Raw genomic sequence first — 23,626 nt, 5'->3', positions numbered from 1 at the left:
TGTAAAGATTTGTGCACACATACAGGTACTTGTAGTGGGAGAGGGAGGTGAGCTGAGACTTTCTTGGTTTCAAGCTCTTCTGGACTGTGTGAGACTCTATGAAGCATTTATACCATTAAGTAATTATTTTTCTAATGCTGCAGTTTTACACATAGACCAATGGGCCGCTTGCACTCTGTACTGTGCCATTCTGCATAGATGTACCCAGGACTTTGCCATCAATGCAGTAAGCAATTTCCCTTGGCAGTCCTGCTCTTTTAAGGCTTCCTAGTGTGTCTAAAATTTCTTACTTAGTGTGTTATTGTCCTTAGACTCTCTATGAGACAATAAAAATTCATTTAATTTGAGGTAAAAAGAGGTTTTTCTCTGGAGCAACATGCTTTTAAGGGATGATCGGAGAGATGTCTGTTTTGCATTTAAATGTTTTGCATTTAAGTTTTGCACTTAAATGTCTCTGGCCATGATTGTGGCAGAGCAGATCCATGTAACAGACTTCAGGCATGTAAGCATAGATGGCATCTCAGTGTTTTTATGGTCTTTTTGTAGCAAGCCATTTGCCTCTGGTGGAATACATTCATGTATTAAAGGAACAACCAATTCAAGCAGTCAGTGAAAGCTGCAGACTTTGGACATGGGTAATATTCACTGAATTGGTTAGTGAGAACTCTTTTGGAGGAGTAAACTTTGCTGGGTTTGTGATGGTGTGTACACACTTATAAATATCATATGACTTACTGGTTTTGGTAATTCTGGCAATAGTTATGCCAGGAAAATCCTCTTATTTCAGGAAAACATGTGCTAGTTTGTGTTTTAAAGTATTCACTTTTGAGAAGCTTAACAATTTAAGTTTAACAAGGATTTCAAAGGAGAAAAAAAGGAAAAATCCGTAAAATAAAATGACCCAAATTCTCTACCTTCAATTATATATATATATATATAAAATGTGAAAATGGCTTTTATTCTGTAGTTTAAATATAAGGTGTGCTAGGGATGTTTTTGAAAACTCAGCAGGTCAGGCAAGGCAGAATTATTGAAGCCTTGTGGAAGGAGCATCTGTGCAAGGGAGATGCCAGTGTGACAAGGTGCTACAGAGGCATGTTGTTTTGCAGAGTATGCCAAGCTTCTGCTATTTTTTAAAAAATGTTTTTCCTTCCCTATCTCCAAAATAGTTCAAATTCAATGACTGTGGTTAGGATATTTTGGAAAGATAGTCCCCAGGCACTTTATAATGGAACTTGGGAAGAGATTCAAGAGATGGAAGTTCTCAACCAGCATTTGTAAGCAAGTCATCTTAAAATATACTGCTTTGTAGTCTAAAATTAACTAAAGAGAGTCTGTAGTATTTTTAGGTTGGTGTATGAATCTGGAGAAATCAAAGTATATGCTTGTTACCCAGTCTACTCACTACAAGTTTTTTCTTCCCTTTTTTGAGATCTTAAGCAGTTCAAATCTCCCAGGCCTATTTGATGTGTTTCTAACATTTTCCTATATCTTACTCTTCCCAGGATGGATCGTACTTGGCTGAGTTCCTGTTGGAAAAAGGGTACGAGGTGAGTGACTGGCTGTGGGCTGATGGAGTCGTTTGGATGCTGCAGCTCCAGCCCGCTTCCTCTGCTTCTGTCCTTCTCTGTGTATGTTTTCCACTCCAGTCCTAGATAACAAATCAAAACTCCAGAGAGGAATGTGCAGCATGGCCTGTAATCATGCCAGGTTATTGTACTATTTATCATCTAATGTCCACTGGTGGATTCCCTCTTCTCCTCGGGGTATAGCTGCTTTGCATGTTTCCCGCCAACTCAGATAAGCAGCGACCTGCGTGAGCCAAAACTGTAAGGAATTAGGGAATAATTTATGATGCAATGTACCACATAAAGGAATAAGAATCTCTTGTTTGTTCTCTTTCCCCACCTCTCTCTCCACAGTAAAGGCCCTTTAATTTTGGCAGTTATATTTCAGCAATTAAAACCTTGCATTTTGCTTTCTCTCTTTAAAAAGAAAGAAACAAATCCCTGAAACAAAAACCAATCAACAAACTCAAAACAAGCTGTACTTTGGTACAGTTACTTTCTACCTTTTCTTTTGGATTAATTATTGCTTAGCACATGTGTTTTGCTTACTTTTTCCTTGAAATAAAGGGAGTCTGATTCCTTCTTGCTGCATAATAGTCCCTGGCAAAAATCACATTTCTTGTCCAGCAAAACAACAATCCCATTGTTGCTATTGTTGTTGTATGATTTGATGGTTTTGAACTGATGTGGGCATAAATGTAAGAATATTTGCCCTCTTGGTAATGAAAGATGCTTCCAAAATGTATGATTATGGAAGGAAATGGGGTGGTCAAATTAATCTCCCCATATTGTAGTATTTTCTGGGGTTTTAGTAAAAGTTAATGCTTGTTTTAATGTTGAATTTTATTCATTCTGTTGTAATGCTGCTTCATAGCTCAGTGAGAAGTCTCTTCTCAGTCAGTTTGTGCTTTCCATGCTTTCGTACCAAGTTAATCTTGCCTTGCTTATTCCATCCTTTCTCTTGCTTTATTGACTGAGTTGCTTATTGAGTTTGGTTTTCTAGTGTTGTATATTGGTTACTTTTTGCTATTTCTCCATTCCATTTGGGGATGAGAGAGGTCATTGTGGTTGCTTCTGCTGTATTGAAGGCAAAAGCACATATTCTCTCATAGTCCACAATGAGGGTGGGAGCTGCCAACAGCAAATTAAATATAACCCTTTCAACAATACAAAGGTTCCTATAACTGGGTAGAGGTGTTTTCTTCTGCTCTTCAGCTCTCCATCAATTTCTTGGAATTCTTTCCTGTGTTCTCAGTTAGAGACCTCTCTTCCTGAAAAACTGAAAACATGAGTGCATAACTGATAACTGATTGCCTCCTTGAGATGCTTCTTTTTTGTTTTTTTGTAAATGTCAATGTGTTTAAAGATCTGGCTCTGTTGAGAAAAATCCACTGATACATTCTTAACTAGATTAACCAGTTTGAGCACATTTTGGCTTGTGACAGAGTTTGCATTTCACCTGTCCCATGCAGACAAAGGTACCTTTCATCAGTTTTCTTATGGTAACATTGCTGTCATGGATTAAGCATTTGGCAGGTTTTCTTCTTCTTGGATGTGCATACCAGAATAAGGAGTGGGAGGGGAAAAAAAAAAGCAAAGAATAAAAAAGCAGGGTTCACGTGTTTTCTTGTATCGCTGGATCTAAGAGGTTCTCTGGATTTGTCTGGTTACTGAATCTTTTGAAGTCCTGGGGTGATTGCATTTAGCACATCTTGTTGGTCAAAAGTTTGTATCATAATCATTAGCAGACACTCTTGCAAGTCCAATCTTTCATCAAGCTTTGAGCTGGCAAGATTTGACTCATTGGTCAGCTGTTCAGATGAACATGAATTCCAGCATGATTTAATTTGGAGATAGATCATTGAGTGCTCAAGAATTCTCTCATCAGAACTTTAAGCGAAAATATTTAATTTTGCTAGGGAAATCACAGAATCGTTTAGGTTGGACAAAACCTCCAAGGTCATCTAGTCCAACTGTTAACCCAGCATACCCAAGTCCACCACTAAACTATGTCCCTAATTGCCATATCTGCTTGTCTCATAAATACTTACAGGTTTGGTGACTCGACCACTTCTCTGGGCAGCCTGTTCCAGTTCTTGACAAACTTTTCCATGAAGAAGTTTTTTCCTAATATTTAATCTAAGCCTCCCCTGTTGTAGAGCACCTCACTTTCCTTTAGAATAATTAATTACTTTTAAAGTGCAAAGTCTGATATTTTACTCAGCCAAATAGTAGTTCATTTGAGTACTCAAACTATTTTCAGCATCATTTTTTAAAGTTATGATGAAAGTGTATTTTTTTGAAAGTGTTTCTCTGTAAAACTGATGTCCCTATAAATTTTCCACACAATCTATAAAGAATGATTTTGATAGGGCTTTTAATTACATGTTTTTGAAAATGCATCTTCATAAATTCATTATTTGATTGAAACTTCTTTTAAGGGGCCACATTACTCAGTGCCTCATTGATCCAGATTCAAATATTTTATTAAGTAGTGGAAAGTTCAGTGTATGAATTGTAGGACATGGTATGTAAAGATGAAGTTATTGAGCTCTGTTTCAAATCTTGCCACCAGAATGCCATTCTTAATCAGGAAGTTGGTTTCAATCTGCTGTTGTGTACAGACTGTGTACGTGCTTTTTACTTGGTTAAGTTTTGGACTTTAGATGAAATTAAAAACATTTTCATCAGTAACCATAGCCTGTGCTATGTGTGAAACAAAAATCCCCAAACTAAGCCAAAACACCAAACACTGCCTGTTCCTGCTGCTATATTCTCACAAATTAACATCAAGTGAGAGAGTAAAGGGATGGCCTCACCAAACCAAGTGTAGGATGCATCAAAGTATGAGGGATCACTTCTGGAAATAAAAGGCAGGGAGAAGTGGAGGGCAGTCAGATGCTTAAGGTTGATTTCATTCGTGCAAGCACAGCTTCTGTAGCTGGTAACCAAAGCTAACATGAATTTTGGCAGCAGGCATCATGGGGCTGTCTTACAGGACAGGACGAAGCAGGGTCAGTGTTTGGACAATTTCTCCAATATATTAGACACAAACACTCTTTTCTTTAATGTTAGTCAGAACCAGTGTAGCTTTTTTTTACCAGCTTATTTATCGTGGCAGGTTAAAGGAAATTCCCAACCTGGGTTTCAGCCTTAGGGCTTGTCTGTGTCTCTCGTAACCCACTGGAGAACAGTGACTCATGAGGTCCACAAAACAGCACTGACTGTTCTGGCTGAACTTCCAACACCCCAGAAAGTGAATGACAGCTCATTTCTAAAATACATTTGGGCCTTGCAGCTGCTGCTCCTTCTTTCCCTGGTCTCCCTTCTTTCTCCCATTCTCTCCTCTCTGCCCATTCTGTCCTTTCCATAGCTCCATCTCCTACTGCTGCTTTTTCTATGCCCGTCTCTGCCTCCAGAAGGACTCCTCTACAACCAGGGAGCAATGGTTTTCTTGGCATTCACATATTGCTTCTCCAACTCCAGTGTGTTGTCTAGTCTCTCTCACTAGGAGATGGTGCTCTGGGGCAATTCAGTGTGTTTTCTGTACTGTGTGTGATGTTTGGGCTGCTAGCAGTATGAACAAGGGAGAAGGGGAAACCACTCAAGGGTGATAAAGTAAATATGCCAGCATCTGACCTCATCTCCCAGTATTATGTTTGTGAATTAGATAACTATCCATCTTTAGGAATATCTGATTACCTGATAAAAGGTTTAGGCCCATGTAGATGAAATTTCTGAGTGATGGTAGTGAATGCTTTCCTCTTAATGTTTACCACTTTTCTTTTGTATTTTCCCCTGTTCAATCCCCAGGTGCATGGCATCGTTCGTCGGTCTAGTTCTTTTAATACAGGCCGGATTGAGCATCTCTATAAGAACCCACAGGCTCACATTGAAGGAAGTAAGACTTTGTTTTTATATTTAAGGTGGTTTAAGTTGTATTTAGTCTGTGCTGTGTGTTTGGTGGAGAAAGATCCCTGGGAGCAGGAAGGAAATTGAGGTTTTTTTCTGCTATTGTTAGCTAGCTGCTGTATCTCAGAAAGAAATGTGACTATTTTGCTCTGAAGAAGATGTGGCAAAAAGTATGGGTACTATTGTGAGTTTTGAAGAGTGGAAAATATGAGAGGGACCCAGGAAAGCATTTTGTGTAGAAATGCTGCCACAGTTTACACATAGCTGGGCAGTAGCAGCTAAAATATGACTGGGCCTGCAAAATGCTATGTGAAGTTAAAACTACTAAAATATTAGAATAGTAAAACATGGGTTTTTTTGAAGCAGTTAGGTACTTCTCTTGTGTTTCCTCATGAACTCCATAGTATCTGATGGAGTTAAAAGTTTGGAAACAGCCTGTGTGAGATCATGAATAAGATATGATCACTTCTTACTGATGACAGGAAGAATGAATCTTTGGGCCATCTGGATTTCTGCACCCAAGGAAGGGAGCGCCTGCTTTACCTGAAGGAAAGGCATTGCTCTTGGAAATTTGCTGACAATTTGCTGTATTCTCTGCTAATAATGATAATTTGGGAAGTTGAAATTATTACCTTTACCAAGCACATTGAAAAAATTGTTTATTTCATCTTAAAGGAGGTTTACTGGTCACTTAATGAGAAACAGCTGAAATGTTGGATGGCTCCAGTTCAGCAGGAGGATTGAACACTTTAACAAGTACATAGTTCTCCATGCTGTGTCTATTTTGTAGAGTTGTGCAAACTGATGCTGTCCTAAATAGTCCAGTCTAAGGTATTGTTAACAAATATCTCCATGGTGTAAATAAATCATGTCTTTGAAATCTGCTTCACACGATGGTTAAACAAAGCCTAATTTTATCAAGTTGAATATTCAATGCAACTTATAGATTTCACTTGATTTTTGTTCATAATTTTTCTTTAAAAATGGTTTCATTTTTGACACGGTATCGCTGTGATTAGTTGCTACTTACTGTGCATTGTTCATTGAAATATCTCCTTAAGAGTGGGGTTGAATTGAACAAAATATCTTTATGAAGACAACTGAAACCTGTTTTTCTGTCAAGAACAATGTAAGAACTGTTTCCCATGACTTGCATTCTTGGCTCACAAGGTAGAATGAAGAAAATGAAATCAAACAGGAACCTGTGCATTGTGAGGACCATCTTGTGAATGTGAAAAGTGATTTGAGAAGACAGTGTAGATCATGATAAATATATGTACAAGCATTTAAGGAAAGGGATGGAAGGAAGAAAAGAGAAAGCAGACGTTAATTTTTTTCCCCCACTTCTTATCTCATTTTCCTTTAACTGAAGAATGCTGCTATATGAATGGGAGGAGGAGAAGGAATTGGACTTGGAATCTCAGGAAAGGCTGCTCCATGGAAACTGTTCGGAAACAATGGGTTTCCAGGCAGTACTGGAGGAAGCAAAGAAGCAATAGTGGTTGATGTGAGCAAACCCTAATTTTATCTTTGCCATGTGTGTTTTTCCCATGAGGAATCGATTGCATGTTGCAAGATGGTGCTCTTCATAGACAGTGAACCTCTTTGTAAGAAAAAAGTAGGGAGCACAGGAAGAAGGACAAGGCATATCCTAAAGCCAGCCCTCCAGCTGTTGCTTGCAAAGGAGGTTTTTAGATTGGATAATATTACTAAAGCCCAAAGGTTCTGACGTTTTTTCTGTGTTTATGAATCTGTGCGCCAAATAAACCCCTTTTCTAGTAAGTCTTTCCACTTAGCCTTTCACTCTTGAAAGACCTCTTTTTCATGGGTCAGGAGGTGAGCACAGCTTCATTCCCTGCTCCCCTTCAGAAAAGCCCTTTAGACTGGAAGCTTTGAACACTTGATGGTGGACCAGAAGAAGCACTCCCCTTGAGACCATTAAATTTTTGGAAACAGTGGGCTGGTACCTCTGTTGCCTGGGCTAGCCCAGCTGGCAGCCTCTCTTCCCCTGGCAAGCTTTGAAACTGCCCTCTGGCCTGGGGATGGTGGCAGAACTGGGTGTCATTTGTGTAGGAGGACGAACAAAGGCTCTGGCATCTCTTTCTTGCCTAGCATTATCTGTTAGCCACAGCTTCAACTGGGTTTGAAATATCTTCAGAATGTTCTTTTCAAGCGCTGTGGATGTAAAAACAAATTTCAAGAATATACCATGGCTGTATTGCTTTATCAACCTGAAGAACCTCATGTACATGTTTTATGGGAATGTACAAGGCTGAATATGTGAGAACTGTGCGATCTGTTAATTTCCTTGCTGTTTTTATACTGTTAGAAAAAAGGATAAAGAAAAAACCCACCTTAACCAGCATATATAATAACAAAGTTCACATATCTCAACTGTAGTTAAACAATTTACTGTGGATTCATATCTCTTGTAGTAAGCCTGGTATTTCAGGACTCAAAAAAAAAAAAAATCAAGTTGATTATATCTGTAGTGGTGACCATCATCAGATGGGAAGACTGCTGAACTACTTTAGGATAGGAATTTCTTCATTTTCCTGGAGATAAAGCAATATAGATGTAAATTTATTAAGGTCATAAACATCAAATGAATGTAAATATATATAGAAATGGCAAATGAACATAAACAGCTAATTCATCAATATTTATAATTTTTTATTTAAAAGATCTGTGAATAGAAGTGTGGTTGTTTGATTTTTTAATTTTTTTTTAATAAAAGGAAAAAGGAGATCTCTGTGAATTTCACTTTTGCAATACCTTTTTGATGGGTCAGGGTCTGAAAACAAGGACAACTTGATTTTTAAATTTTGACAGGAGCTCTTACTTACTTTTTTTTTACACACAATTTAGAAAGAAACTGAAGTCCGGAAAGATAAATAACATCTGTATCCAACCACTTCTGAGATTTTTATGTGTAGTATCACAAAACATCAACAGTTAAATTGTTCTTTTAAATGCCCTTCCAGTGTCTGTCTGTATTTTTTAATGGAAAAACAATAGTAACAAATTCAGCAGGTTGTAATGTAGTGTTATCTAAATGTTCATCTAGTAGATACCTTACACATTTTCATTGTGTTGTGAAATTACTCACAGTGAGACACTTAAACATGTGAAACGTTTTGGGAAGGAAAAAAAAGCCATTGATGTGTGCTTAAGAAGTTATTAAAACATTTTTGAGTGAAACATTGGAAGCCCAAACTAAAAAAATGCCCTATTTTTGTGACTGGAATTCTGTATCTGACATTAACTTATTTATACAACCTGGGAAAATGAAGTGTAAGCTATTAAACAAATGATACAAATGTTGCTAGATAAATAAGAGTATTGCAAAAAGAATCTGAAATGGTATTCATTACTCCTATGGGGAAATGAATTTTGTGCTTAAAGTTGGGGGGGGGGGCAAAACCAAGTTTGGCTGGTGATCTCTTGACTTTTTCCAATAAATGTTTACTCAGACCTTAACCTGAAATAGGATATGGACCAAGAATGCAATATTGTTCTGAGATTAAAGTATTAACTCTGTGTTCTTAAACTCTGAAGACATGAAGCTGCACTATGGAGATCTCACAGACAGCACCTGCCTGGTGAAGATCATTAATGAAGTCAAACCCTCTGAGATTTACAACCTGGGAGCTCAGAGCCACGTCAAGGTGAGTAACCTCTAGCACTGAGAATTGTGAATATGTGGTGGCAGCATATTACCTTGTTTATTTTAGACAGCAGCACTTACAGCTGTATTTTAACAACTGCTAACTTCCATCAGGTAAACACTGCCTTCAGTCAAGGTAGTCATGTTTGCTGTGGTTCTAAATTACTGCATGAGTTTGCTGCTGAATATATATTAAGAGTCAGAATAAGAGAGGTTAAACTGTCATTGTCAACAAAATCCACATGTTTAAAAATCTGTTTTTTTCCACCACATGAAACACCTTTAGCTTTGCTGCGGATCAGTCCTACCTGAGAATTTGTGCAGTGTTCTTAGGCCAAGCAGTACTTGAAACAACATTATTTGCTTTGTTTAAAATCAATGCATATATCAAAATGCATCCCTTCTAGAAAGGCTTCACCGGTACCAGTTTTCATGCAGGTGATTTTCTTTGAAATATTGACCTACAGGGAAAACAGCTCTGCTACTACTTGCAGTATTACAGCACTTTTGGGGTTTTGGTTACAAAAAATCAAGTTAGAGAAACTGGAATAAAAAGGGCTCTTTAAAAACGAGTAATTAGACCCTAGCAAGTACTGCTGCATCAAAAAGATAGAAAATTAATAGCAGAGGCAATAACTTTGTAGTTTGTATTTATTAAGCTACATTGCTGAAAAGCTCAGTTTAGTAACAAGTAACCACTACTTACTTGCAAAATTCTCATTCATACTTCGTGATTACAAACTGAAGCTGATGTTCAGGTAGCAAATCGTCATTAAAATGAATTGTGTGTCAGTCATGTGTCCTGTCCTTATTGAGTGCCATGTGTAATCATTCTAAAGTAATAATATTTCCTGGCTTCTCTTGAGGTGAGAAGTGAAGGAGCATTTAAGCCTCATGAAAATCACTTTGGCTTTAGTTTTCTGAGTAAGCCTTCCCACAAAAAGCGGTGTGTTGTTCCTATCACTCTGTAAGCCTTGAAACACAGCAAGAGGAAATCACATTGAAAGACTGCAGTTTTGGACAACACAAATGACAGAATACAGACGTGAAATGAGAATAATTCAGCTTTTAATTTGCTTGCATGATTGAATTATCCATTTTGCTCTGTGTTAAACATGGATCTGGTTTATTAGCTCATATACAGCAGTATAACAACAGGGCTACTACACAAATCCAAGGGCAGCCTTGGACCAGAGGATAGTTGAACTGCTGCTTTGCAGAGTGAAATCTCAGCCAGAAAACTATGCTGGGTATTTGCAGTCCACAGCTAGGTGTCCCAGCATCCCTTTTCTTGAACTGGTTCAGTATGTAGCAATCTCTGTCAAAGTAACCTGTCCCATTTAGTTTGGGACTAGAATGTTAGTACTTCATCATGCACCTCCATGTGCCTGCTGCAGCTGCCAGCAGCTTGGTCACAGCATGGGGAGGGCATGAAGGGGTGGTAGTGGTGGTGATGCTGCTGCTATAGATTATTGGATCATTCTGCCATGGGATATGGGAAGGATTATTCCTCAAATGTCTCACTGCATGATTAGCTCAGCTGGTGAGAGCATGGTGGTAATAATGCCAAGGTTGTGGGTTTGAGTCCCATATGTGCCATTTACTTAAAAGCTGGAGTTGATGATCCTTCTAGGTCCCCTCCAGCCCACACTATTCTGTGATTCTGAGCCAATGCAGATCTGTCACTGAGTCTTGGCTTTTGGAAATCTAATGTGTCTTGGAGGACAATGAAAATGACTCTATTAGAAGCTGGCCTGGATGTAGGAGGCCAGTCCTTAGGCAATATTAGCAATCCTCATGGAAGTGTAGATGAAATTCTTCAAGGTGTGCTTGCTTCCTAGCATCTCCAGTAGTAGTTCTGTTGTTGCAGTGGAAAAGAGAAGGCAGGCACCCCAAGACTGTTGACAGAGGTGGTTGGGGGATTTGACTGTGTTATTGGTAGGACTTAAAAAGAGTCCAACAGGGTTTACCATTTTGAAACAATTCCCAGTGTTGAAAGGAGTAGAACTTGGCCATCTGTTCAGGTGACTGTCTTCACCAGAGACCTAAACAGCTGTTAGAATTAAACTGTGGTTAAATAACTTACAGGGTTTACCTCTCTGCATCATGTTTGGGGAAGGAGGGAAAAGAACTTCTAATCTTAGCTTGCTTCACATTCTGGTCACTTTGAACCAGTGACGTCTTCAGGATTTTTTTGGTGGTGTTTATATTGGCTTGTGTTTACGCAGAATGAAGTTTTCTATCACTCTCACTTCCAGTTAGTTTATGTGAGCCATGCTGAAATGAAGGAAAATAAAATCATAGGAAGTTGGTCTGGTTTCCTGTAGGAAACCAATGAAGATGAAATTGGTTCTTGGAATGAACCCACAGTAGTCTGGGAAATACTGTCAGAGAAGACGTTTTTCTGAATCATAAATAGTGAGGACTGTGACTCATAAAGTAGGTCACTCGGAGGCTGATCTGATCTTGTACATGGGAGAAAGTGAGAGAATACTGAAACTTGTTCTTTATTAAAACCAGTAAACTTAACAGAATGATATCATCAGTAGGAACAAATTATCCAGTGTGCATTCCTGTCTGTTTTGGTGAGAAACAGGGATTAGCTCTCTGCGCTGTGGCTTCACCATGGGATGTTCAGAAAACAGTAGCACATTCACTTCATGGTTACTAAATAAACAGTTTAGCCTCATTTTCTCTATTCAGTCTTTATATGTCCTCCTGCTTTGAATTTTAGTTTTTGGGAATCTGGTGAACTGACCATGATTTGTTTTCATTTAATCTGGTTTCAGGGGAATGATTGTTTACAGTATAATGATTATAAATAATTATCTATTCCTGTGTATATTAACATGCAGATGGCTTAATCCAAATTCGATTATCCATAACTCTGCATTCATATCCCTCTGTTGAATATCTTCAAAATCAATTATCCAAATGTAGGTTGGCTAAAATGGTCTAAATGTCTCTTCTTGCACAGTCTTTCAGAGGAGGCACACAGATATAAAATTGTAACTATTTTTTCTTGAAGGACAGGTGATCTCATCAGTATTTGCACTGTAAAATTTTGTTTGTTTGCTTTGAGTTGTGTTGAACTGGTGAATCTGGCAAGTATTTTTTGACAAATTTCTGAATCCAGAAAGCAGTGTGACCTCAGTGAAAGATATCTTGCTTTTAGCACTTGAAACTTTTTCAGTGTATCTGAGCAGTTAAATGTGGACTGGTTTTACAGCTATTGCTGTCCTAGTACTCATGTATTAAATAGCCTGGTCCAGTCTAGCCATAGTGCATAGATCTTCAGTGCCCAGGGAGGAAAATTCCAACTTCGGCAAAAACCTGTGCTCACCCATGTCTCTTACTGCATCCTGAAGTGGTAGCTTGCATGCTGGTTGGTGGGAAAGTGGGATGTCTACAGTAGGGGAAACTGGAAGTACACAAGCAAAATTTTACATCATGTAATTTAACAGAGTCATGGAATGGTTGAAGGTTGGAAGTGACCTCTGGAGACTGTCTAATCCAACTCCATCACTCAGAGTGGAGTCAGCTAGAGTAGGTCACAAAGAACTTTTTCCAGTCCAATTTTAAGTAGGATGGAGACTCCACAAGCTGTCTGATCATCTTGTTTCTTCACCTGTGCAGTTCCTTCACTCTTATGGTAAAAAACCAACACACACCACCACAATTTTTTCTGTATTTTTAAATGGCACATTTCCTGTATTTCAATTTCTGACCATTGCCTCAGCTCCGGCCATTGTATACCACTGAGAAGAGTCTGTCTCAGTCATCCTTTCCCATCCCACTCATCAGGTGACACATCAGTCAGATGAGCCTTCTTCAGGCTAAACAAACCCAGTTCTATCAGCTTCTTCTCGTATGAAAGGTTGTCCAGTCCTTCCGCCTTTTGTGGGCTAAGACTACCCTGAGCAGTTCCTCCTTGACTTTAAGAATTGTTTGTTCATTGCATTTCCTCTTGTGAGCTGTTCAGTCACCCATCCTGGGTTATCAGTGCCCTCCAGAAGCCTTCTGGCTTGCACCTGCTGTGTTGCCCCCGCAACAGATATCAGGATGGTGGAATTCACCCAATGAGGACCAGGATGTATGAGTATGAGCTTTCTCACATTGTCTGAAGAAAGCCTTATCTGCTATAATTGCCACATTGTAAAGCCTGTTTGCATCCCCAGACTCCTCATGGTCTGAGGAATATTAACCATATGGGAAACAGGTCATCTTTTTAATTTCCTATCACAGTCTTTTATGGGATGCCTCTTCCTGCAGTGGTAATTGTGGTTGTGATAATTGCTGGGGGAGTTGGTGCTGTGTAACTTTATAGTGAACAAGGCAGTGTTTGGGACAGCATGGAAGCTGGTGTCCTCCTATTTAGTACACAAGTGAATTTAGTAATTTAAAAATAGTATTGCTGACTTTCTCCTGCAGGTCTTCTCAGTGATGTTGTAGGGGCAGTACTCTTTCCCCATCACTTTTCAGTTCATGGAGTTAGTACAGCTGAAAATCATCTCTGAGAAAGTCTGTGTTGGAGTGGATGGTGTCCCTCTAAGGCAGTCTCACATGAAGAAGGCACTTTCACTGCACATACACAGTGAGTGCTTAGCTATGAGGAAAGTCAAGGCACTAAATTACTTAGCATGAAACTGAGTCCTGAAGTTTCCTGATTGCTGAGTTCTGGGATCCTTTCAAAGTCAGTCCTCATGCTGTTCAGTAGCCAGGTTTGGGAATGTCCACTTCTTGCAGAACAGCTCTCTGTTAAAGCTCCTTATGTTGGAAACTTTTTAATTTGGTTTTCCTTACCTTTAGGTATCTCAGTAACACTGAGAGCAAAATAGATTTTTCTGATTGCTGTCATTGTCTATGTGATAGATTAATTCTGAAAATAATTCTTTTGCACTGGAGATGTGTTTTGGTAGTGTGGTCCATGTGTTACACAGGAATGCTCCCCTCTAATTTGTTGGCTGGATTTTTTTTATCACATGTAAATATCATTGCCAAGTAAATGTTAATGATGCTACTCCTGTTTTTATGTTGTAACTGTATAAACACCATTTGGTTTGGCTCCTGCAATGCTTTCTCATGGCAAAAAAAGGTGTTTGTTTTTGTTGGACATTTGGACTTTTAAAATTTTTCTGTTTTTATTAATACAATATTGCTTGCATTATAAAGACTAAATAATTCAAATAATTAATTGTAAAGCTTTGCCAGTATTGCATTAGTAACAAGGCTTATAATTGTTCTTTACAGCTTGCATAATTCATGGTTTATGTACTGTACCTTGTGGTTCTTATCGTTCAGTGTGCTGTTATATTGTTGCATGGGCTTTAGACTTATGAATGTCACAGAAGTTCACAGCTTCTGAGAAAATGAATGGATTTTTTGTATGTTTTATAGAACAAGAATTTTGGCTGTTCAGTGTAACAAGATCTAGTCTAGTTAATTTTAAAGAATATTAGCAATACTCTGTAGAGATGTAGTACAATTTATTCACAGGAAAACATAAGCCTAACAGATCCTAATTTTGTCATTAGAGAATTTTATAGCCATGCTTAATAGAATATTTTATTGTCTCAATATGATATCAAATTGTTTCTAATTTAGCATGTATGGCTGTTCGATATGTTAGCCAAGAGCTGAGTTTCCAAACCTGATTTATGCTATCAGACTATAAACACAGAGCCTACTGCCCTAGGGTACCTCTGATTAGTGCAGGACCCCTGTGTGGGGCTGTGGTTCCACGTTCTGTGGCGTGCTCAGGTACCTGTCACTCTCCTGTCAGCTGCTCACTGCTGGTGGCAGCTCGTAACACCAACCTTGTGAACACAACCTCACTGGAAAATTGTTCTGCTAACCAGCAAACACTGTTTGCACAGGGCTTTGGATGATGGGCTCTTGGTCCTGAGCCACGACAATTAGGCTCTCTGCTGTAAATACAAAGGAATAAAAACTATCTGGGCTACCTTCTGTCCTGCAGAGTATTTTAGTGCTTTTGCTCATGCTGGTAATTACCTGGGGTATGATCTTGTAGGGTGCTGAACTGTTTTAATTTAGTTCAGCACACCCTTTTAACTGCTGTAATTTCAGACTGTTGGAGTTGTTTGGATGCTTTCCTGGGTTTTGTGCAGGATGCTGTGTCCGTGTGGGATGGAGTGCACCAGAGGGCAGAATAAGCCTCTCAAGCGATTCTTTCAAATGCTTATATGTGTTTTTTTCTGTGTGTACCTTAAACTCTTTAGGTAATCTACTTCTTTTTGAGTGATCATGTTTGAGGTAGCTTTACACTTGAAATCTTTTGGGCAATGTTTTTAGTATAATATGTGCAGTACCTGTTCAAACAGATTCTGTGTGGCCTGGAAGGAAAGGTAATTTCAGTAATAGCTAGCAATTGGAATTACATGTGTCTCTTCACTTGGTCCACTAAATATTTATGGTAACTTTATACAATCTTTGTAATTGCAGCTTGTATTGTCAGACTAAATAGATTTAAAACCAAGTGCTAGTAAAGAACTTATTGCAACTATTAATTTTATTAAACAGATTAACTTTAATAGTTAACTATATGTATTATGGCTACAAATGTTATGAATACATGAAAAGAACAATGGAATAATGCACTCAGTGGTACTAGTATTTATTAGCAAATACGAGCATTAACAAATTGCTCCCCAAACCAAGTACTATTTATGTTAATACCAATTGGAAAATTAAGGCATTATGTTTATGGATAAATTTTAATACTACATTAGAGCTCTCATGACTTCTGCTGCAGGCTGGTGTTGCCTCTGTGCCTTCCTATCCCACTTCTCTCATTTTCTCCTTACCTGCACCCTTCCTACAGTAACAAAGCTCCTCCTTTTCTCCCTACTCTTGCTCTGAGCTAAGGTGTTCTTTCCATCTCTGTAGAAAAATACACAAGAATTCATATGCTTTTTGGATCACAGTGACATTATTTATAATTTGTGTGAAAAGCTTGCTAAGTTTGCACTTTTTTAGTCTTTCATTTTGCTGTTTTATCTTATTAATCATTTCCAGGGTAAATGCTGAAGCACATTCCTACAAATTTGTTACTTAAGTGTATTGGGAAAGCAACCATGTAAAAAAAAAATAGTACTTAATCAGGGATGTGAAGAGGACCAGACTCAGCCCTGAGACAGGATTTTTTCATATGGTTTAGTAATTAAAGAACAGAATTTACGCTGTGTGGATCTAAAGCTGAAGATTATAGATTCCTTTAGAGTTTTTTTGTGGCTTTAGCGGGTGTCATTTGCATGATATTTTACGAATGCAAGCTGGGGGCTTTTTTCAGCTGCTGTTCTTGTGTTGTGCAGTCATATACAAAGGAGGCTGAATGCTGTGATGAATGAAGTGGTGTTTATCTTTCTGACCCTGATGACGGATAAAGTACCACCTCCTTCATCCCATGCTTTGTGTGTGGTTTCTACTTTGAGGCTCTGTGATTTGACTTCCTAACTGACTTCTGAATTTTCAGTCTGGTATAGTGAAGGGAGACAGCCGGTGAATCCATGTTCATTCCATGCCATGGCCCCAGTTAAGTCTGGATACCTGTTGAAATCAAGCCCTCCATGAGCTCTGTTCCTAAATAATTTAATTGCAACTTGTAAAATAATTGCTTTAAAGCATAATTGATTTAGAGCTGGCCTATAAATGGAAGTTTGTTAACTTGAATTGCCTTTTTAGAGAAGAGTGGTATATCATATAATTCTGCATTTGTTTGCAATAATCAAATCTCTGCTGTTATCATAGCTATTCTTTAAAGTGCAAAAATAATTGCTGAAGTGGCTTCTGCTTCTGGGAATGAGCAGGGAAAAGTGATCAGAAACTTCCCTGAGAGTTTTATTCTAACAGCTGCTGGAGGGGAAGAGAAAGGTGGGGGAAAGGGAAGGCAAAACCAGCTGTGGCATTCACAGCGTTGTATTTCTTGTGTCAAATAGATGGCAGCAGAGTGTTGTACACAATGGAGCAGCTCCATCCTGTAATGGGAATGGGGGGGATGACACTTCAAGCTGACTTGTATCAACTGCAGCCTTGAAAGACTTGTCGTTAGGCATAAAATAGGGAAGAAAGCTACTATTGATAGTGCAGACGCATAGAGGATGAAGAAGGGTATGAGATGCTATAAAGTACTGAATTTCTGGAGTAGTCCCAGGTGGCAAAACTTAATCTTTTAAGGTATGTCATCCACTCATGCAACATGATTGAAATCAGCTAACATAATATGCATGTCAAAATAAAGAGACAGAAAGAAAAAGAAAGTATTCACAAGTTGCAACTGAAAGTGATATACAGCTGCCTTGGGGTACTGTAGCAGTTGGCCAGAAAGCCTATTTTTTAGTTAAGCGAGTTAGAGAAAGGAAATGTCAGTCCTCAATCAGGCAAGCATTCTTTGGTAAGGTTTACTTAAATGTCAGCATTCTTAGGAAAAGGGCTGCAGTCTGTTCTGCTCTGATCCCCAAAATTAGATTTGCTATTGAAATGGGTCAAGCTGTAGATCTGTCTCTAGAAGTGCTTGATTAATAAAACTAGTCCAGCATTTGGCTTAGTATTTATTAAATAGAAAATTAATGGCTGCAAAATAGCTGCAGTCATCATAGGCATTAACATATTTTGTTGTATGCTCATCTGCATCTAAAATTTTAGAGTAGGGCGATCCCAAAATAAAAGGTGGAATTGAAGGCTTTGATGTCAATGATTGCTCAAGCCCTGGGATTTTAAGATATCATAGTAGAAAGATAGAAAAAAAGTTGAGAAATTGTTATTAGTTGTATAGCATGACTAGTCTAGAAATTATGTCAAGGCTAGAAAAGTCGATATTGAGTGCTGTCTTAAATTTGTAAAATATTTTATTTGTCTTACAACTCTGAGTACAACCATCCTGGCTGAGCATTAGCTTTACTGTTTATATTTATGACAGACCTCGTTACGGGTTTACCTTCTCTAAACCTGCTTTTTAACCCAGCTGCCTGAAAAACTATTGCAGCAACTTGGGGATACCTGGCAGGTTTCTGTTTTGATAAGAACTTGTTTCTCATATAATTACATTTCTTTTCCCCAGATTTGATATTTTAGTGATCCATCCACCCTCTTCATCAAGCTATTAAGAAACCCAAACCACCGTGTAATTTATTTTTTACAGGTTTAAACAAAAATATATTTGATTCACTTTGAAGTGTTGCAACTCGTGCTAGCTGCTGCAGTTTAGTGAGATTGGAGGGTAACACAGGTCTGCAAGAGTGTACACGATTTTCAGTATCGTCACCATACCCTATGGAAAGTGTTAATATAATAGCTCTGACTTTTGGAGCTTTTTCATTGTGCTTAAATTACTGCTCATGGAGAAGAATGAGTGTGTCTGTGTGTGTTTTGGTTTGTTTATTAATCTGCTTATTTTATTATTATTTAATGTCCTAAAGTGGCAATTCTAAGAAAAACCAAGGTATAAGTATTATATGCAATATCTGCTATATGAACACTGGTCAAGCACTTCTATTAAATTAAGGAATTGGATGAGCAATAATATGAAGCTATTTTAATACATTTTTTCTTTTGTGAAGTGTTAAATTTGTTATATAATTTTTTTTCCTTGTGTCTCTGAACACGTTTCCATGGAGACATATTAAATTCTTGGAAGAAATAACGTGGTTATGTTTTTACATTTTTGTAAACCATTTACTAAGTTGCTGTTCTGAACACTAGAAAGGGAAGCTATGAAAAATCTGTGACTACGCAATAATACATGCATTGCACTGATTGTCTAGATAAATTAGGTTGGCAGGACAAATGCAAACTTTTTAAAATAAGCAGTTCCAAAACTCTCTCGGTAATTCTTCTTGAGGCTAAATGCTACAGACTGCTACTGAAGCCAAACCTCATTGAAATGTTTGCAAGGGGGTTGTTGGGGAGGTAGGGTTGTTGTTGTCTCTTGCCACTTTTCCATTGAGGTAAGGATATTAGCTTGAATGACATCATTTAATTTTCTCAGTTTTGAAATGGTGTATTTGCATAACAAAGCAGTATTTCTTTTTTTCCTTTAGTTTCATTAGAACTGTCGGGGTGTATGTGTGTGTGCATGTTTCCAGTCTTCTTGCTGAGTAACGCTAGACTTGTTCTTTGTTCTGTGTAAGTTTGGCTTTGTGGTTTATGCAGCTTTAAAAATGTATGTATATCCTCTCGACTTCCTTCATCTGTGGAAGAACTGAACTGTGCATCTTAAAGCTTCTCACTATGTTTTACAGACCAGCAAAACAAAAGCAATAAAGTGTTTTCTATGGTAAAAAATGGTTTTATTTATTTTCTTAGTGCGTAAAACAGCATTGAGAAAACTTAAATCACACAAAACATTTCTGTGCAAGAACTGCTGCAGTGAGACAGGCACATTCAAGCTCACAGAACCCATATGATTTAGAATGGCTATGTGGCCAGGAGTGACAGAACAGAGATTAATTCCACTGTTACAATAGTCCATGGGCACAATTTTCTATTTTTCCTTGAATATTTTAGAACTTGAAGGAAGAGGAAACATTATTTGTTTATAGGTTCCAGAACCATAGTAAGACTTTTTTTTTTTTTTTCCTACTTCATTAGTGTCAATAAATTTTCATGTTAGGAAAAAATGAAAGTTGTTGGGATGTTTAGGATCTCTTGATGTTGTGTTAGCTTTTTTTTTTTAATAGCAGAAATCATGAGGGAATCTGTACAGAATATTGTATCTTAACTGAGTGTCTCCTGTGAATGAGATAATTGTTTGCTTTGCGAATACTGTACATCTGGTATTTATTGATAATCCATCTGAGTTAGGAGTCAAATTGGTTTAAATGCTGTTGCTGCAGTTTAATCTTATTGTGATGATGCTGTGTTACATTTTATAAGGCAGAAAACAGTTATTCAGGAAAATTCTTGGTTTTCTTTAGAGATGCTGAAGAGCTGTAACATAGGAACTTATCCCTCCTTGTACAAAACACTCAGGTCTGGAGAGAGGACATCTTGATCCATGTTTGTGCTCTAACATGCAACTTGTTTTGTAGAGGTTAGGTGTGTTTTATGTAACAGCTGATTATTTGGAAAAAGCTTGATTGAAAAAAAAAAATATCCAGTACTGCCTGCTGTTATGTTAAGAACTCCCCAGTTTCAATTAGTTTTTATTGCTCCAACTTTTTGAAGTGGAGCTGTATTGAGCATCTCTGGTGATAGACTTGGACTCCGAAAGACTAGCTAGGGTAACAGGAGTAGTCTGGTTGTTTATCTTCCTATACAACTATGCATACTAGCTTTCCATTACCCTATTTTTCATTAAGTATTTATCAAATATATTGGCTTGCATAATTGAATTGTGAATGTCTGAACGGCATTTTTCCTGTAAGTATGTGATGCTGAGAAATAACATTTTAATTTTAGCCAGACATTCTTGCATAATGTTGCTTCATGGTGATGCAATTTCACTGGCATAGCATCAGAACAAAGACTACAGCATCAAACAAGGATGTAAAAACAAATTAAAGGATGCTAGAAGCTTTAAGCACTGCTTTAAAGATTTTAATAAGCTTAATATTCTTGAATTTTTTTTAAGCTCTGTGTGTGTTAGTGTAACAAGCTGTGAGTTCTGTGGAGCTTTTCTAATTTTATATTGGTGTAATATTTTTCCTTTGACTTGTTTCTGAAACTCCACTGTGGCAAAGAACATCCTCCAGAAGTGATGTATTTTAATTACAAGGCATATGCAACCTATGTATTTAGTTAGCTGGGCAGTAAAATTTAATTGCTAAGCTCTAAGAAATGCTCTTGAAAACATTGCACACATTCAGCATACCTAAGTCATTGGAGCTAGTAAAAGGTTCAGTTAGTTTACTAAACCCACATTACCTAAAATCCTGATTATACTGAAAAAATAGATTAAAATTTGCATTGAGTAAGGATAATGAACGATGTTAATTTTTTATTGTACTGATCTATTCTGTTCTCTTCCGTGTCTAAACTTTAATTACAGTAGCCGTTATTGCAAGTTTATCTGAAGTAAAATGGTATATAATTCTTCCTGCAGATTTCAAAAGTTACAACTTAATTGAAACAATACAGTATGTAAATAGCTGATAATGAGAATTATTTGCAAAGTGCTGTGCAAGGAATTCTGTAAAACACTTCAGGTTTGTTTTGTTTGGGATTTTTTCTTGTACTAGATGTTCCTGAAGCTGATTGCAGTACTTTTAACGAAAAAGAAAGGGCACTGATTGACTTGGCATGAGGTGTGATCTGAAGGTGACTCACATCACTGGCAGAGATTCTTCATGGGAGAATTTAATGCTTGCAGGTTTTTGTTACTGAACTCTGTCTAATACTTTGATTTTGTTCAGCTATCAGTATTTCTAGGTGTTCTGTATTTTCATTTTGTCACATTTAGATGTACCATTACTGAATGCTGCAAATACCAGCGAATGGTTGCATTTTATAATGCTAGTATATATGTTTCTGCATGGTATTTATTAAATAGCTTATAATAAGGAATATATATTAGAAATTTGGACAGTAAATGCAGGATGTTAATTAAGATTTAAAAAAAAGGCATACAAATCAGTTGAAGACAAACTTTGGGTGGTTTTTGGAGAATTGCATACTGTTAGCTGTGCTTAAATTGTTTAAGTAGTTTATTACTTGTGATTTGTTGCCTTACATTGGTGGTTAAGGTACTGAACTAGAATTCCTCTATAAATATTAGTGTGGGGTATTCTTTATTTTTACTGAATAAATCAAAGCAAATGATTTGAACTTTCTCTCTGGTGCTTCAGTTTAAAATTAGTAATTGAAAATCTGATGCCTAGCATCAAGTCATATTGAAGTCAAACTTTCCCAATAATGACATACAACTGATCAATAGAAGTTATTTATTATAGTATCAGTGCAGATTTAGCAATCTAGGAACAATAATAGTATGGCAATTTAATGGATGAAAAATCCATGTAACAGTATCTAGTATGAAAACCTCTCCTCATTCACAGGGCAATTTTTCCATTGATTCTGTGGTTTCCTTAATAAAGCTGAAATATTTTTAATCCATGAATGGTTTGCTTTAAAACAAAAGAGAGGGGGGAAGGGGAAGCAAAAGCAAGTTTGATATAGTGAGACCCATTGATAAAACAGAATTGCCTGCAATATATTATCCTCTCTGTCAGCAAGTATAGATTAATGTTGACTTTGCTTTTGTAAGCAAATGCTAATATTTTTATAGGAGGGGTGTCTTTCTTAATGATATGTTACCTATGCGTATTTATGGTTAGATGTTAACATGTTCGCAAAGTACACTAACAAAGTGAAATGTGGCTTTCTAACACCATGGAGGGTAAATAATTTGAAGATTTAAAGGTTGCAAGGACAATATATTGAAAATGTAATTCTATTTCAAGGCAAGGAAGTAATTGAAACTTAATTAAATGTAGCTTAACTTTTAATTTATGGTTGGATTTATAGGTTTTTTTATATAAGCTGGCACTTTCGGTTTTGTGGGGTGTGGAAGGATGAACACTTTGCCTTTAATATATGAAGAGGAACTTTTTCCATAGTGTCATTAAATGCTGTGAATAAAAACATCACAAATAATTTTTAATCTTTCTGAAGTAGCTTTCATTCGTACGCCTACGAGTTTGAAAAGAACATCCCAAAGTGCACATGGATGTAGTAAAGCTGGCTGTCACTAGACCTCTGCTGAGCTGCCCTTGGGTTCTTTTCTGTGCTGCTCTCTACCTCTGTATTGAGTACATGGCAAAGCCTCTAGCACATACTTCTCCTATAAGGATACTTCTCCACGTATCTTTCAAATCCTAAGTGGGCTCTGCTGTGGTTATAACATCTCTTCTGGATGGCAGTATCATGCTGTAATAGCAGACCATAGTTTAAATGAAGCAGTTAAGTGGAAATATATATTTGATTCACTTCCAGTAATACACAGTTGGACACCTTCCTTCAGACTAAGCTTTCTGAAGTGCTTTTTCTTGTCTTTAATTGGACTGGTATTTGCAAAGGGCTGTTGGTGGGTTGTGCAGGTTCTTGATCTTCATGAATTAGTGCTAATTTTTTGCTTTCTTTAGCTTTCAGCCTACATGAAGCAATCTGTACAACCTGATTAGATTTGCATAAAATCAGAAACTATATACTCGCTAAGTAAATCTGCTTATCTAAGGTACCATTTTTGTCAGTATGTCATAAAATTGTAGTTGAAAGTGTTTGCTATAAATGAGGGTGGATTAGTTTTAAGAACTTAAGCGCAGATGTTATTTTTTGTAAGCATAGCCTATAAATAAGGGGAAAATTAAATGTCTAGGGTTTTTTTCCTCAGACAATTTATGGTGGCCTGTTCACTTTTTCTTTTCTTTACTGAAGTTGTTATTAGTACATTATTATTGTATTTGACCATCCTCTCACATAACTAGGGCTAATTTTACAAAACTTTGCTTTAGAAACTGTGATCAAG

At 37.4% G+C, this 23,626-nt stretch overlaps 1 protein-coding gene across 2 annotated transcripts in view; it reads left to right on the top strand.

Moving 5' to 3' along the window:
* GMDS (GDP-mannose 4,6-dehydratase) overlaps positions 1-23,626 on the top strand; it is a 408,259-nt gene that overhangs the window by 59,696 nt on the left and 324,937 nt on the right. For both annotated transcript variants that reach the window (XM_085052052.1, XM_085052051.1), the window contains exons 2-4: positions 1,506-1,550; positions 5,382-5,469; positions 9,039-9,148. In XM_085052052.1, the coding sequence (XP_084908178.1) occupies positions 1,506-1,550; positions 5,382-5,469; positions 9,039-9,148 (243 nt within the window). The remainder of the gene's footprint in view (positions 1-1,505; positions 1,551-5,381; positions 5,470-9,038; positions 9,149-23,626) is intronic.

Source organism: Lichenostomus cassidix, chromosome 2 (assembly GCF_008360975.1).
Source record: "Lichenostomus cassidix isolate B80296 chromosome 2, HeHo_3.0, whole genome shotgun sequence".
Taxonomy (NCBI): Eukaryota; Metazoa; Chordata; class Aves; order Passeriformes; family Meliphagidae; genus Lichenostomus; species Lichenostomus cassidix.
This window is presented reverse-complemented; position numbering and strand designations above follow the sequence as displayed.